Genomic DNA, 13,614 nt, shown 5'->3' with positions numbered 1-13,614 from the left:
TGCATTCATATGTTCCCTCTACTAACTCCACATGAGGAGTCTCTCACAGTACTGCTGCACCAAAAACACATCCACGGACTGAATGAAAACAAGAGCTCAAAAATGTTTCCTTTTCCAGAGTTTACACTATTGAAAGAGATACACCCCCATTGTTGTTTATAAAGACTCAAATAAACCAGCTACACAGCAATGTCAATGCATTTTTGTAATCCAAGTCAGAGGGGTGGAACTATGGACCAAAAAGTCATTAGTGAAGTTCACAGTCAAGGTTTTGGCTAGCCACTACAAACCTGCTTAATTGCCCTTCACAGACTGTCCTTTGTGTAAACAAACATAAACAAAAGAAGCGAGCACTGAGAGAACTGTTTTTTGTCTTTGTATGCCAAAAGCACTGGTCTAATTCATGCCCAGCATGCCAGTGTTATTGCTTGATATTGCTCTGATTATATACATGCAATACACTGTTGAGTAACCTTGCAAATCCTTCATTTACCCCATCTGGATGACACACCAACCACCAGGCAACCGGTGACCCAGACTCCATCCTTTTGTTCTACAATCTCTCATCAATTTTTTTTTTTAGATCCAGCCACCCTTTGGAACGAGTCATTTTAACACGATAACAAATGTCTATATGTCCATTTTTCCAACTCCCTGTGTTTAAGTCATGGCCATATTATCATGTACTCACCAGGCAGTCTGTTCATGTTGACTCCCTGGGCCGACAGGCCGATGCCCATGTACCTGCAAAAAGAGAAAAAATACATTTTATGATATAGCATTTATCAAAATGTTCAACTCCTAATTGGTACTTTCTCGGGTTACCTTTCAAAATATCAATTTAAACTCATGATTTTATTCTGATATGTATCAGGAAGAGTAGACTTTGAATAAACATCTCTTCTTTGATCTTCTTTTACCAAATGGTATGCCTCCAAAGGAAAGACATAACATTAAAAGTGACTGTAAGAGTGGAGGCTTATAGGGGTCAGTAGTGACATCATAAGTCTGTCACACAGGATGAATGCTTGACCTGCATCCTTTCCATGTAAGCAAGCTTATAAAAGCCTAGCGAAAATAACTTTCTGCCCGATTTTCAGAGTCATCAATTCTAACCGTTGAATGCATCTGGCATAGTCTTAGCTCACTTTGGCACTTGCTGATGTCATCACAAAAATCACAGCCCACAAAGAGTCTTTCACAAGTTTCCTACTTTCCCCTCAATGACCTTACGGATGTGAGAGAAGGAAGGACACTGGTGTTAGTCAAATAAATGTGATGTGGGTAAGTTGCCAAATAAGTTAAAGTTAAACAAAAAACACAATACAGAGCAACAAGAAGAAGTCACTAATGTTGTTTTGGCAATTGCGAATCAAGGTTAGTTTTCATTATGATGTGAGCCATTATCAAATAAAAACACATCTATAGCCACGTGAACAAATGTATTTGGGCTATATTCAGGCACAGCAGTGCATGAAGTTAAAAAATGAATGACAGCAGAAACAGTTACTTTTAATCTTTACCTGCTCTTTTGTAAGACAATAAAACAAAGAGTAAGGTCTTTCACCTGCTGTTTTGGAAAGTGTCATAAGTTAACATTTGTTATGAATTTGTGCTCCACAAATAAAGATTGATTCAGACTGATTAATTGATAATAGTCAAGTGCACACTGGCATGTCATTATAGTGGAATGGTATAGCATTACAAGGTCTGTGAGAAAAAATCAATTCACATCAGAATTGAAATTTCTACAATTCTGAATTGATTAAAAAAAATAATACATTTTAAAAAACCTACTTTCTTTCGGCTTAAGTTTATTTTCACCTGCAGCCAGTTTGAGCATGGTAAACCTGCTACTGTTACTTTTTCTGTGCTCCCTTTCCACCTTCCTACGTACACCATTGCTGCAGGTGGTTATTGGCCCTTGCTCGTTTGCTGTGCTGCTAACATAAGCTTGCTCTCAACATCCATAATGTAAGGTTGTGTCTGATATACTGAGAAAATGAATGTTCTGTCTTTGAAGCAGTAAGACATTCAGCCAGTCCCGTCTGCATTGAAGGCAAGCGTTGTGTCAAACTTTGAATTCTGCAATCTCCCTGGTAAGTGGAAGCTTGACTCAACCTATACAATATGCAAGATCTGCAAAAATGAAAGGCTGTGGCACAATTGATAGAGTCGGTCTTCAATCAACCCCATTGTTCGGAGTTCGATCCTCAGCTCCTGCAGCCACATGTCCGATGTGTCCTTGAGCAAAACACTTGCTCCCGCTGCTTTGTCAGCGGCGTATGAATGTGAACGGGATTAGTTACTTCTTATGGTCACTTTACAAAGGAACCACTGCCATCAGTGTGTGAATGTGTAGGTGTGACAAGTGTAAAATCGCTTTGAGTAGTCAGAAGACTAGAAAAGCGCTTTTTCAAGCTCAAGTCCATTTACCATTTACCAAAGTGAAGTACTTTGGGAAACTGAGCTCACATTATATGCCACCACCCGGAGTTGAAATAAGTGGAACAATGGTCAAGAAACTGCTGACCAATGCACACTGCACCACTTTACTGATCTGCCAGCCAATTCTAAACGGACAATAAAAGTAACAATATCCATTGTCTGTTTCATTTAAAAAGACCTGCGCCCTGACAGCGTCGTCAACAATGAAGCCTTTAGATTTATGATCAGGCCTTTACTGGCAAGTTTCTGATTATTACAGTTACCTGGCTTAAGCCCATAAAATGTAATTCATATTTAAGTATTTAGCAGGTGGAGCGTAAATAAAATTTATATTTGTTGTAGGTTTGTGTAAAGTGTATTTACATTACTGTAATCATGGCCAGAAAGACAAAAACAAAAGGACAAATATAAAAGTTAAAAACCTAGGGTTTGAATGCTGCATTATCCTGAAAACAATGAATTGTGCTTTTAAAGAGCCCATATTCTGCCCTTTTTGGGGTTCGTATATTTAATCTATGCACCTACTTTTGTATGTTCACAATAGATAAAGTCTGAAAAAAGTGTCTGTTTTCATGTACTGCTCCCTCTACGCTCTGAGTCTGTCAGCTACACTCTGTTGAGCCCACACTGTTAGACCCCACGTGGGCCAAGCCTGCTCTGATTGGTCTGCTGATCCGCTCTGTCGTTATTGGTCAGTTGCTCAGCACGCGTCTCGTAAATTTCAACATGAGCTGCTGGGCTTGCCACAACGAGCCAATGGGCTTAGATCAGTGACCTCACACTGACAATGACGCCGCACTGACAAATTTTTATTGAGGGGGCCTAGAACCGAGCGTTACATGCAGCTAATGCTACAGCTAACAGGAGGACGTAGGAGAAGCCGCGTTTCCGTGGACTTTGAATTTTTGCACATAAATGTGCCTAAACATGCACAGGACACTTGGAAAACACACTAAAGGGCATATAAAACCAGAAAAAGCATAATATGGGACCTTTAATGTCAAATAATAGTTTGCAATCAAAGGGAATTATGAGATGCATTACCCTGTGGTACTTTTATCTTGATTGTTAAAAAAACAAATATCCATCTTTACTAGTTTTTAAATTTTCATGTAGCAACAAAAATGTTATTCCTTATGTTATCATATCCCACTGTGTATAAACTGAAGCAGATCTCCCAACACAGTCAGGTGTTGCAAGTTGCAACACAAGCAGCTTAGGGCACACTAACACAAGGTAATCTGTACTATGGCCAAGAAAGTTTGACCCCCATTGTACAGTTTGTTTGACCTTCAGCACAGTACAGTTGCTCATGCATGAGCACAAGCATGGGTACACAACATTTTTTGGGGTGGTAGTAGCTCAGTCTGTAGGGACTTGGGTTGGGAATCGGAGGGTCGCCGGTTTAAGTGCCGGTGTGGACCCTAATATGGAAGTTGTTCTTATAGCTGGAGAGGTGCCAGGGCACTACCCAAGTTCTGCCGAGGTGCCCTTGAGCAAGGCACCGAACCCCCAACCGCTCTGGTGTGCTCCCTGTGTAGCAGCCCCACTCTGACATCTCTCCACTAATGCATGTCCACAGGTCCTGTTGGTGAATGTGTGTGAGAAGCACATCTCTCAATAACAGAGTGTAAAACCAGAATTTCTCTCAGGGATTAATAAAGTTTATAAACTAAAAATAAAATAAAAAAAAGGACATGAATGCCGACTTGAATGATCGTAAAAAGCAGGAGTGCTAAGGGGTCCATATCTGACCAAAACGACTCAAAATAAGCCACAATTCAGTAAAGTTTTAGTCACGTTCTCCATTGTGCTGACTCCAAGAACACGCTTCTTGTAAACTAAAGGGCGCTTCATGATCATGTAAAGCCATACATGTGCATTAAGACTTGATGACATATGTTCAAGAGATATCTTTTGAGCTTTGAGAACTTTAAGCTTTTTTCAAATTTGTATTTTTTGTATAAAATTCTAAATGGTTTGGCACCACCTTCAGCTCAGAGGAGTCCATAAAATCGACATGAATATCTTCGACAAGAGATTGTTTTGTATCCTTCCGTCACACTGCCTTTGGGCAGTAAGCTTTCTGTGTGAAAGCAACAACTCAGTGAAAGGCTCTATCAGACGGCAGCTTTAAAAACAAACTGAAATATCTGCTGAAAGACGTTCAATTCTGTAACCACTGATCTTTTATAACTGCACTTCAGCATTTAACTCGAATAATATATTTAAAATATATTTTTTGTCTCATGACAACTCAAAAGTAGGCAAGCAGGAAATATGTAGGTATTTGTTACTCGTAACGCCAGCAGACAGTACCACAGGACCCATGTAATAAGTGTCGAACAAAGTTGTTTCTGCTTACCCATCCCGGCCTTTGCTGACAATCTTGACTTCAAAGTAGTAGATCCCACAGGCAGCGGGGATTGGGTGTGTGGCTCGCACTGATGCTGCATCTTTGTGGTTCTTTCCATGGCCTGCAAGTGGAGAAACACGTGGTCTACATGAATAATATGCTAAAATGATTTTAAGAAGGGAGCAAAGTCTTTTGTAAAAATTAGAAAAATCTGGATTGCTTTGGCTTTCAACAGATGAAAAAATCCAGCAAGGTGCTCAACTGCAGACAATAATTTGCTCTCCATTACTCGTTGGGTTTTAGTCTACGTTTCTAAACTGTATGTGTACACAATACTCTCTCATCTGAGAGTGGCAACAATTCGTCAAACCATTTAGGTTTGGTCAGACTGATCCATTACAGGAAGAGCTGTGAAAACACAGTCTGACAGCTGACCAAAGCCTGACTGGCTTCAGCTAAAGCATTTCGCTGGTGGGGAGTCACTTATCAGTCATGTGACAATGTCACGTCAGGGCAAGTTCTTCTCTGGTTTCATGAGCTTTCCCTTTTTAAATCCAAGGCCGTGATTGATTAACAAGTTTCCCTTTGTCTTGAGTGTCTAATCAGCCCACATATCACAAAATCTAGCATATGGTCTTGCATCGATAGCCTGTTTGCCTACAACAAAACCATACTTTTTAAAGGTGACCTTTTCTATAAGGATAATCTGTCTCAGTGTGTGTGGACCAATTATGCAATTCCTCAGTTCATGGGAGAACGAGGTGTGTTGTACAACAGTTCTACAGTAAACATGTTCATCTTTTTCTTTGACATTGAATCACACCATTGACCAAGTTCACCTGTCGTGATCAAGTCACTGAGGCTGTGTGTGTGTGTGTGTGTGTGTGTGTGTGTGTGTGTGTGCACGCGCATGTGCATGTATGAAATGTAGAAAGGCTGTAACCTTAAACGAAGCAGCTGGCTGTCAGCAGACACCTTGAGGCTGTTGCTATGTGCATGACATAGACAGACAAAGCATGGAACTCCAGCTACTCACATACAACAGGGAACACACAGGTTATGTAGCGATGACCAAAAATGCAAATGGCTGAAAACCGACTCTAGTGCTTGTTTTGTTTTTCATAGTTCCATACTTATGTATGCTTGTGATTTTATTGTTCTCAGATAAATAGGCCTCCATGTGTATGATAGAAAGCACAAGTGCAATAAATACATCTATATGCCAGGTTTGTAATTAACCATGTAGGGGTAAAAGGGCTTGGAATAACCCAAAAGAATATGTCATGCAATTAGTATTGTAAGTAGGATTTTTCCAAAACAATCAACAGCAACAATCCTACAACTCAACATATCAACTTTGACCCCTATGCATGTAATAGCATGTTTATCCATGTACACATCACGCCTATGCAAGTGTGTGTTTTTCTTTTTGTGGCTGTCTCGTCTAATAGTTGCAGCAACATTCACAATGTCTATTTATAGCTTCTTCATGTGAAAACGTGCCATCAGTTGGCCATCAGGTCTCGTTACAGTTGCACATATGGGTAGAACAAATTACTATGCACCACTTTGTGGTATGGTAACATGCCTCAGGTGTTTTCGATATATATATATAAAATATATAAGCAACTATTAAGTCAGTGCTCTAAAGAAGTGTAATATATTAGAGCCCGACCAATTAATCGGCCAGGCAATAATATTGGCTGATATTAGCATATCAAGTGACTATCAGTATCCCCTACTTTTAGTGCAGATATGTGCCATACTTGGCCGCCATGAGACGATATAATATCGGCACACAAAATATCGCGATACTATACTGTATCGATTTTTTACCCCACCTCTAGTGCACATACAAGAGGGATGTACGGACAGGGGACCTTATCGCCCCCTCCCTCTCTCTGCTGATGTGATTCTGCACTCTTATCCCTTCACAGGAGTCGAGAAGGAATTATTATTATTATTATTATTTTTTTAAACAGGAGCCACGAGGTCCTCGCGGATGTCCTCAAAGCACTCTCTCTCTCCCCGCTCCCTCTCTCGCTCTGTTTACACAGCAATTTTATGGATAAATAAAAAATAAAATAAACACAGGTCGGAAATATACTTGGGCGGCTCGCCCAGGTATCGTCTATGTGTGGGAACCACTGCGTTTATTTAACAAGCCGGCCGCTGACCCTGACACGCGCACCCCCCCACCTAACGTTTAAACGTTTTTGGGGCAACGTGTAAACATTTGGCAATTTGGTCAGTTATACACACCACTACTCTCATATATACATATATATACATATATATATATATATATATATATATATATATATTAATCCCAACAAATTGAAGACAGATCTAAAAAACAGAACGATTTTTTCTTTCCTCAATATCGATATCGGACCCAAAAATCCAATATTGGTCAGGCGCTATTATACTATATATTGTATACTGAACATAAAAATGTAAACTTTTAAATTGTAAATGGACATGAGCTTGTTTGCACTTTTTTAGTCTTCTGACTATTAAAAGTGCTTTTACCCCGCAGATCAAACCAATTCACACGCATTCACACACCGATGGCAGAGGTGTGAAGTTTCCATCAGTATTAGCTAATCCCACTCAAACTATATTCATCACAGGCCACCGGCAAAGCAGCGGTAGCAACGGGGAAAGTGTCTTGCCGAAGGACATGTAGGTGCAGGAGCTGGGGATGAAACCCCCGAGGCCCTGACCTTCTAGTTGAGAGACGACGACTCTACCACTGAGCACAATTGTATTGAGAGAAATCTTTCCAAAGAAACAGGACCGGGAATGCAGCCAAATTGGGCATTAATAAACTTGCCTTTCTTTCCAATTAAAGCTAAACATCTGTGATGTCGGGCGCTGGTGGGGCAGTGGTTAGTGCGTGCGCCCCATGTATGGAGTCTATAGTCCTCCAAGCAAGCGGCCACCAGGTTCAAATCCAGCCTGTGGCTCCTTTCCCATATGTTATTCCCCACTCTCTCTCTCTCCCTGATTTCCAACACTATCCACTGTCATATCTCTCCATTAAAAGGCACAAAAAGCCTCAAAATAAATCTTTAAAAAATACAAATAAAAATAAAAATCTGTGATGTCATCACATGACAGAGTCAAAGCAAATCATTCCCATGGCTTACAAAGTAATAAATTGCCATTCATATCAAACAGTTTTGATTGTTCTTTTAACCGAGGTTTTTCACATAAATTAGTCCTCACATTTCAGAAGCAACTAATTTCTGCTTTAAAAAGAGATAGTGGACAATATGAGTTGTTACAAACTGAAAATACCCTTCAAACCCAATGAAGCATTCACACGGATATTTTTATTTGATTATCTTGTGGAGATGCACAGATGATTCAAATCAGGGCAGATAACAATGTTTAAAATAACAATTTAGCCAATTGCTGAAACCTATGGTTTTTTTTGTGTAAGACTCCAACAATGCCACCCTTTTCTCTAATGTTTGACCAAGAAAACTGATCAAAGTTTGTCCAACAGGTGATTTCCGCTATATAAAACCCTCCTCTACTCTGAATCAGCAGTTAGGTATACTAGATACCAGAATTTAATGAATATGACACATAAGGCTGTTGCGGTGGGTGATCCCGGGTGGCTTAATATGTGGTATAATCCACCCCTTTTATATTTATTTAGCTAATTTGTTTGTGAATCAAGGGTCATAAACTGGCATGCCAGCAGTAATAACTGGACCACAAGATTACTTTGATTGTGACTTTTACTTATTTTATTATTTTCTTAAAAACAACACCAAGCAGTGACAAAGACCAACACTCCCGCCACAGAATAGAGGAGTGCATTAGACAGTAGACAGCGCCTGGTGCTGAAACAAAGCCCTGTCACAGCAGCAACAGGTATTACCAGAATCAGCTCCTCTTTAGCCTTTTTATCTACAAAAAACACTAGACAGTTGTTTTTTCCCTGTACAGTACGATCTGGCTATAGAGAGAGAGAAAGTGCAGATATGCTGCATGGACATTAAGAACTTCCAGACCTCACTGATTCTGACCAGTTGAGTTTTCATATTAATTATGTTCTATGCCTGTCATAATGTATTCTGTAGCCAAATCATATACAATACAGGTAAAAAAAAACAACCTGGCATTCTCGTGGTTAAACCTGTTGCTGCTGTGATGGTGCTACATTCCAGCAAAAGGTGTTGTGCAGCGTCTGCTGCCCTGCTAATATGCACACTGTTTAATGGCGAGAATGTTTGTCTCCATCACGTATGTTATGGTGTTGTTGTTAAGAAAGTTATAAAATAAGTAAAAGTCACAATGAATAATCTTGCTGGTCAGATACTTTTTGCAAGGTGAGAGCTCAAATTCAGGGGTTATTGAGACAGCCTTGATGACAAAACAGATAAACATTGGCTACTGACATTGGCTAGTGCCACAATTTTTTACCAATGGGCCAATGTCTGTCACCAAGGCCAGATTGGCGGATTGCATTAATGCATCTATTATCTTGTCAAACTTCTAACTTGCTTTTAGTATATTTTTACACCTATTAGGACAAGATCTTAGTTTTGAAATTACCTTTTTTTGGAGAAACTGTTTTCATTTCTTTTTTCTGAAGTGTTTTGCACGAAGCAATAAACCAAAGTAAACCAACAATTGTAAAAGATACCTGTGCTGTCCTTCTGAATGTCTGTCTTTGAGATCTTTGAGATTTGGAGTCTTGCTCAAAGACCAGTGGACAGGTGGAGTCTGGGATCAAGCAATAATTAATTGACATTATCTTGGGATGCAGTTTTAAACAAAATAGAGACCAACTTCATGTTGTTTTGATTTGCAGTGATGGTGGTTAAACAAAAGCAAATGGGGTTAAAACTGTTTGGATCAGAAAAGGTTTGACAAAATCTGGGATTTTGTCATTCAGAGAACAGATGGTTGGTTAACTGCAGTGTAACTTTATTTTTATTTTTTTTACATGGATAAAGTAAAATGAACAACTTGAAAAGTCAACTTTTCGTTGGCATTGTTGATGTCAGCTAGTATAGAATATTAATGGAGGACTTTATACATAAGAGCCCAACCGATTAATTAATTAATTAGTATATCTGTAGTGGCTTATCGCAGATAAGCTAGATATATTACTAGATTTGTTCACCAGTCAAATAGGCAGCCAGTACCTCTGCCTCAACTGAACGTTGCGTGAAGCTCATTAATCAGTCAATCAATTTTATTTGTATAGCGTCAACTCATAACAAGTGTTATCTCGAGACACTTTACAAAAAGCAGATAAAATACCTCACTCTTTGTATGTTGACATTACAAAAGAGCAGGTAAAAAGACCTTACTCATTGTTATTTTACAAAAAGCAGGTAATAGACCTTACATGTTACAAAGATCCGGCCTATCCATCATGAGCACTTTAGCAAAGCAGCAAAAGTTACAGTGGTAAGAAAAAACTGCCTTATTAAAAGGCAGAAATCTTCGGCCGGATCCCCGGCTCATGACGAAACAGCCTTCACAGGCCTAGACTGCGCCGGGCTAGGAAAGGGATTGGGGGAGAGATGGGATAAGATGCAGGAAGAGGGATAGGCCAAGAGTTTATGCTTGGTTTGATGTTGCTCCTCTTCTATGCAGAATTTTTATTTTAAAATTTCGCTCTGATTGCAAAAATAGAAGAGGAAGATTTTATATGTAAGCTTAAAGATTTCTCAAAACTGGACTTTCAATCAAAACGTGAAGTGATAAATAATGGAAAACTTTTAAAACTAAAGGAAGATAAGGAGGACTTTTACAACTAAGTCACAGATATTTTTGTCCAGAAGGATATGCGAATGGACTTTGTTTACAAGTAATGGTAAGACCATGAATACACCGCATTATATAGGCTTACTTTTATTTTTAGTGAAAGAGTATGAATTGTGGAATTGCAATGGCAAATTAAGAAAACACAGAGAGTGCAGCGCAAATGCGCTCTTTTTTCTGAGGCGCTATGAATGTAACATTCTTCTTTGGCCAAATATGTACCTTACCTCTATGTGTGTGTAAATAATGTGATATGAAACACAACCAGAATGTGCAAGCTACCAATTGAATGGTGAATTTAAGCTACTCTATAAATGGGTTCATATATTTGTATATCTGACTCTGAAAAAGTTAGTGCCTCACCAGCCACGAACCTCACCACACATGTCACTGCAACGAGGGCAGCACGCAAGAGCTCCATGGACTTTCACTTTGCGATTACCGCTTTACCCCACCAAACCAAAGACGTTTGATCATCCAGGACAGAGCAGCATAACTAGATGTTTTCCTATATTTTGGAATTTTAGATGATTATTCTTTTAATAACTACAAAATGGAACAACCTTATAGGGAGAAATAGCTCATAGCGGACAGACGAGCGAGATTGAGCGAGTGTGTCATTATGCACAGAGGAGAAAGATGAAACAGACGGACACTTAAATCGTTCACCTGTTCTATTGTAACATCATTTACCAGAGTAAAGTGTGCTCTACACTGCAGACTGTAGTCTTTGTTAACAAAATGTTGCTGTCAAAACAGCTTCAACGTGCGATGAGTGCGCATTGATGTCTGCGCGTCCGCTCGCCATACTCGCTGCTCTAATTATAATAAAGTGTTAAAACGATCATAAGATACGTCTGTGTGAATTTTTGCATTAAGAAATGTCCTAATTTGAACGTTAATACAAAGTATGCCTATTAATAACAATTATTAAAATCCTGAAGATTCAAATTAATCAGTAGATACAGTCAGCGTTGCGTCATAGTTGGGGGCGGGGCCTCCCGTGGGGGAAAAGAATCACAGAAAAACAAGAACTACAAAATGATTACTTGAGTACTTGCTTTAAAAATGGGACAGTAATCGATTAGAGAAAATGTTGCATTTCTGCACCCCTAGTGTGCTATATGAATTACAACAAGCATTATCACATGCATTTGATGTATTAATGTAATAAATGTGTCCATATCTCTAAATCTTGAACACAGATCTAATAAAGATATCGGCCGATATATCAGTATCAGATTTTTTTCTGCCCAATATCAATATCGGCCCAAAAAATGTCATAATGTTTGAATCGAAAAATAGATTCTGAATCGAATTATGACCCAAAGAATTGAAATCAAATCGGGAGAAACCCAAAGATTCCCAGCCCTACTGCTCAATAAAATTCATTTTTTGCTAACGACAGCAAAAACTTTGTATCACTGACCGAAACAATACACTGCATAGATGTAACGTTAAATAAAAAACATTCAGTCTATTGTAAAGTGATATTACTGTTTTTGTGTCAGTGTTGTCCATGATGGAAAGAAACTGTTTTCTGTGCATAAATCCCATGGTCACAACAAAAGTGCTGACTAGTCAAAAAGTAGTGCTGTGAATCTGCACTTGATTGCTCTTCCTTACCACCTGCAAGTGTTTACAAAAATTTGGTATCTGAATTTCCCAAGCTGAATAAGGGAATTTTTTAATGAGGAAAAACTTCAGTTTCAAAAAGTCGATTGAATTTCAGAATGTTAAATATAGTTTAAAGTTTATGATGAATAAATTAACTTTCAAATTATGCTTTTAGATTCAGTTTTAACAGCACAAACTCAAATGATGTGATTTAAAGGTAAACATTTAGTTGAGCAATTCAAATACAAATGTACACAATTCAAATTTAGTTTATGCTGACACAAATTTCTGCCCATTGTCGTTAACATTTACAGTTTGAAGTTGTATTGGACACTAAATATTCATCAGCCACTTATAGATCAATCAGACAGTTAAGGATGTAAGAGATATTGACCAGTCGATGACCAACGCTACAGTTAACTAGGTATGGAAAATGTTTAATGCAGTTCTAACTATATGTTCATGACCCTAATTTTTTATTTTACTTTTTTGTTTTAAGTTGCATTTTAAACCAAAATAAACTTTTTTAGCATATTCAAGGATACCTCAATAATTTTGTTTACATGTGTGTATTTATTTATGCATTTTTTTCTTAAGAGAACGGATGGTTTTTATCTGTGTCTTTTCTCAAAAAGGACTGCAAGGGCTGAACAGAGAGAATTGGCACACCAATCAAAATAGCATTTAAACCACAAGGGTAAGGGAACCAAGCAGTACATTCAGTAGGAAGAAAATGATCCTGCACACTCCAGAAAAGACCTATTTTTATGTCATCTCTGAGCAATTGTGCAGTGTCACTGTATCGCTGGACTCTCCATAGACATAAAGACTCAATGTCCTAAAAACACAAACCGTTATTTGCACATTGCATATCTTAAGTCATACATGGGCCAATTCATAATTTTGTGGCTGTGGCACAGCTATAAAATGTGTGTGTAATTCATCACAATATCTAATGTTTCCTTAGCACTGAATGAATGCACATTATACAAAATAACAATATTTAAGGTAAGTTTAAAAAAAACATTTGGCAGACTTCTAGATGAATTATCTGCATCCACACCACTGATCAACAGGATTTTGGCACACAAGTTTTACCCACTGTTATAATTCAATACAGCAATCTTATTATTTATACATCAAATAATCGTGTGGATATATTTATCTATCTGTATTGCTATCTTCAGTTTAACAATAGGGCCTCTCTTATATATAAAAACGGTAGTAGGCCAAGTAAGGGCTTTTCAAAGTGGGTTAAACAGCCTGCCTGCATCATTTTATCCTCTGCATGTTTAACAGATGTAAACAGCCAAACAGGGCCCCAATGTGGCCTTGCAAATGCCTCTGTGGAGACAGATACAGGACTAACTTGCCTACCACTAAGGGGCTGCCCAGACATG

General features: G+C 38.6%; 1 protein-coding gene across 2 annotated transcripts in view; it reads right to left on the bottom strand.

The window, feature by feature from the left end:
* The window catches only part of ranbp10 (RAN binding protein 10), a 34,282-nt gene that overhangs the window by 19,122 nt on the left and 1,546 nt on the right, over positions 1 to 13,614 (bottom strand). For both annotated transcript variants that reach the window (XM_020644262.3, XM_020644263.3), the window contains exons 2-3: positions 4,814 to 4,925; positions 692 to 744 (exon numbers count right to left, since the gene is read on the bottom strand). In XM_020644262.3, coding sequence (XP_020499918.1) covers positions 692 to 744; positions 4,814 to 4,925 — 165 coding nt within the window. The remainder of the gene's footprint in view (positions 1 to 691; positions 745 to 4,813; positions 4,926 to 13,614) is intronic.

This window comes from Labrus bergylta, chromosome 7 (genome assembly GCF_963930695.1).
Source record: "Labrus bergylta chromosome 7, fLabBer1.1, whole genome shotgun sequence".
Classification (NCBI taxonomy): Eukaryota; Metazoa; Chordata; class Actinopteri; order Labriformes; family Labridae; genus Labrus; species Labrus bergylta.
The sequence above is the reverse complement of the archived record's forward strand: the minus strand, read 5'-3'. Positions and strand labels throughout refer to the sequence as shown.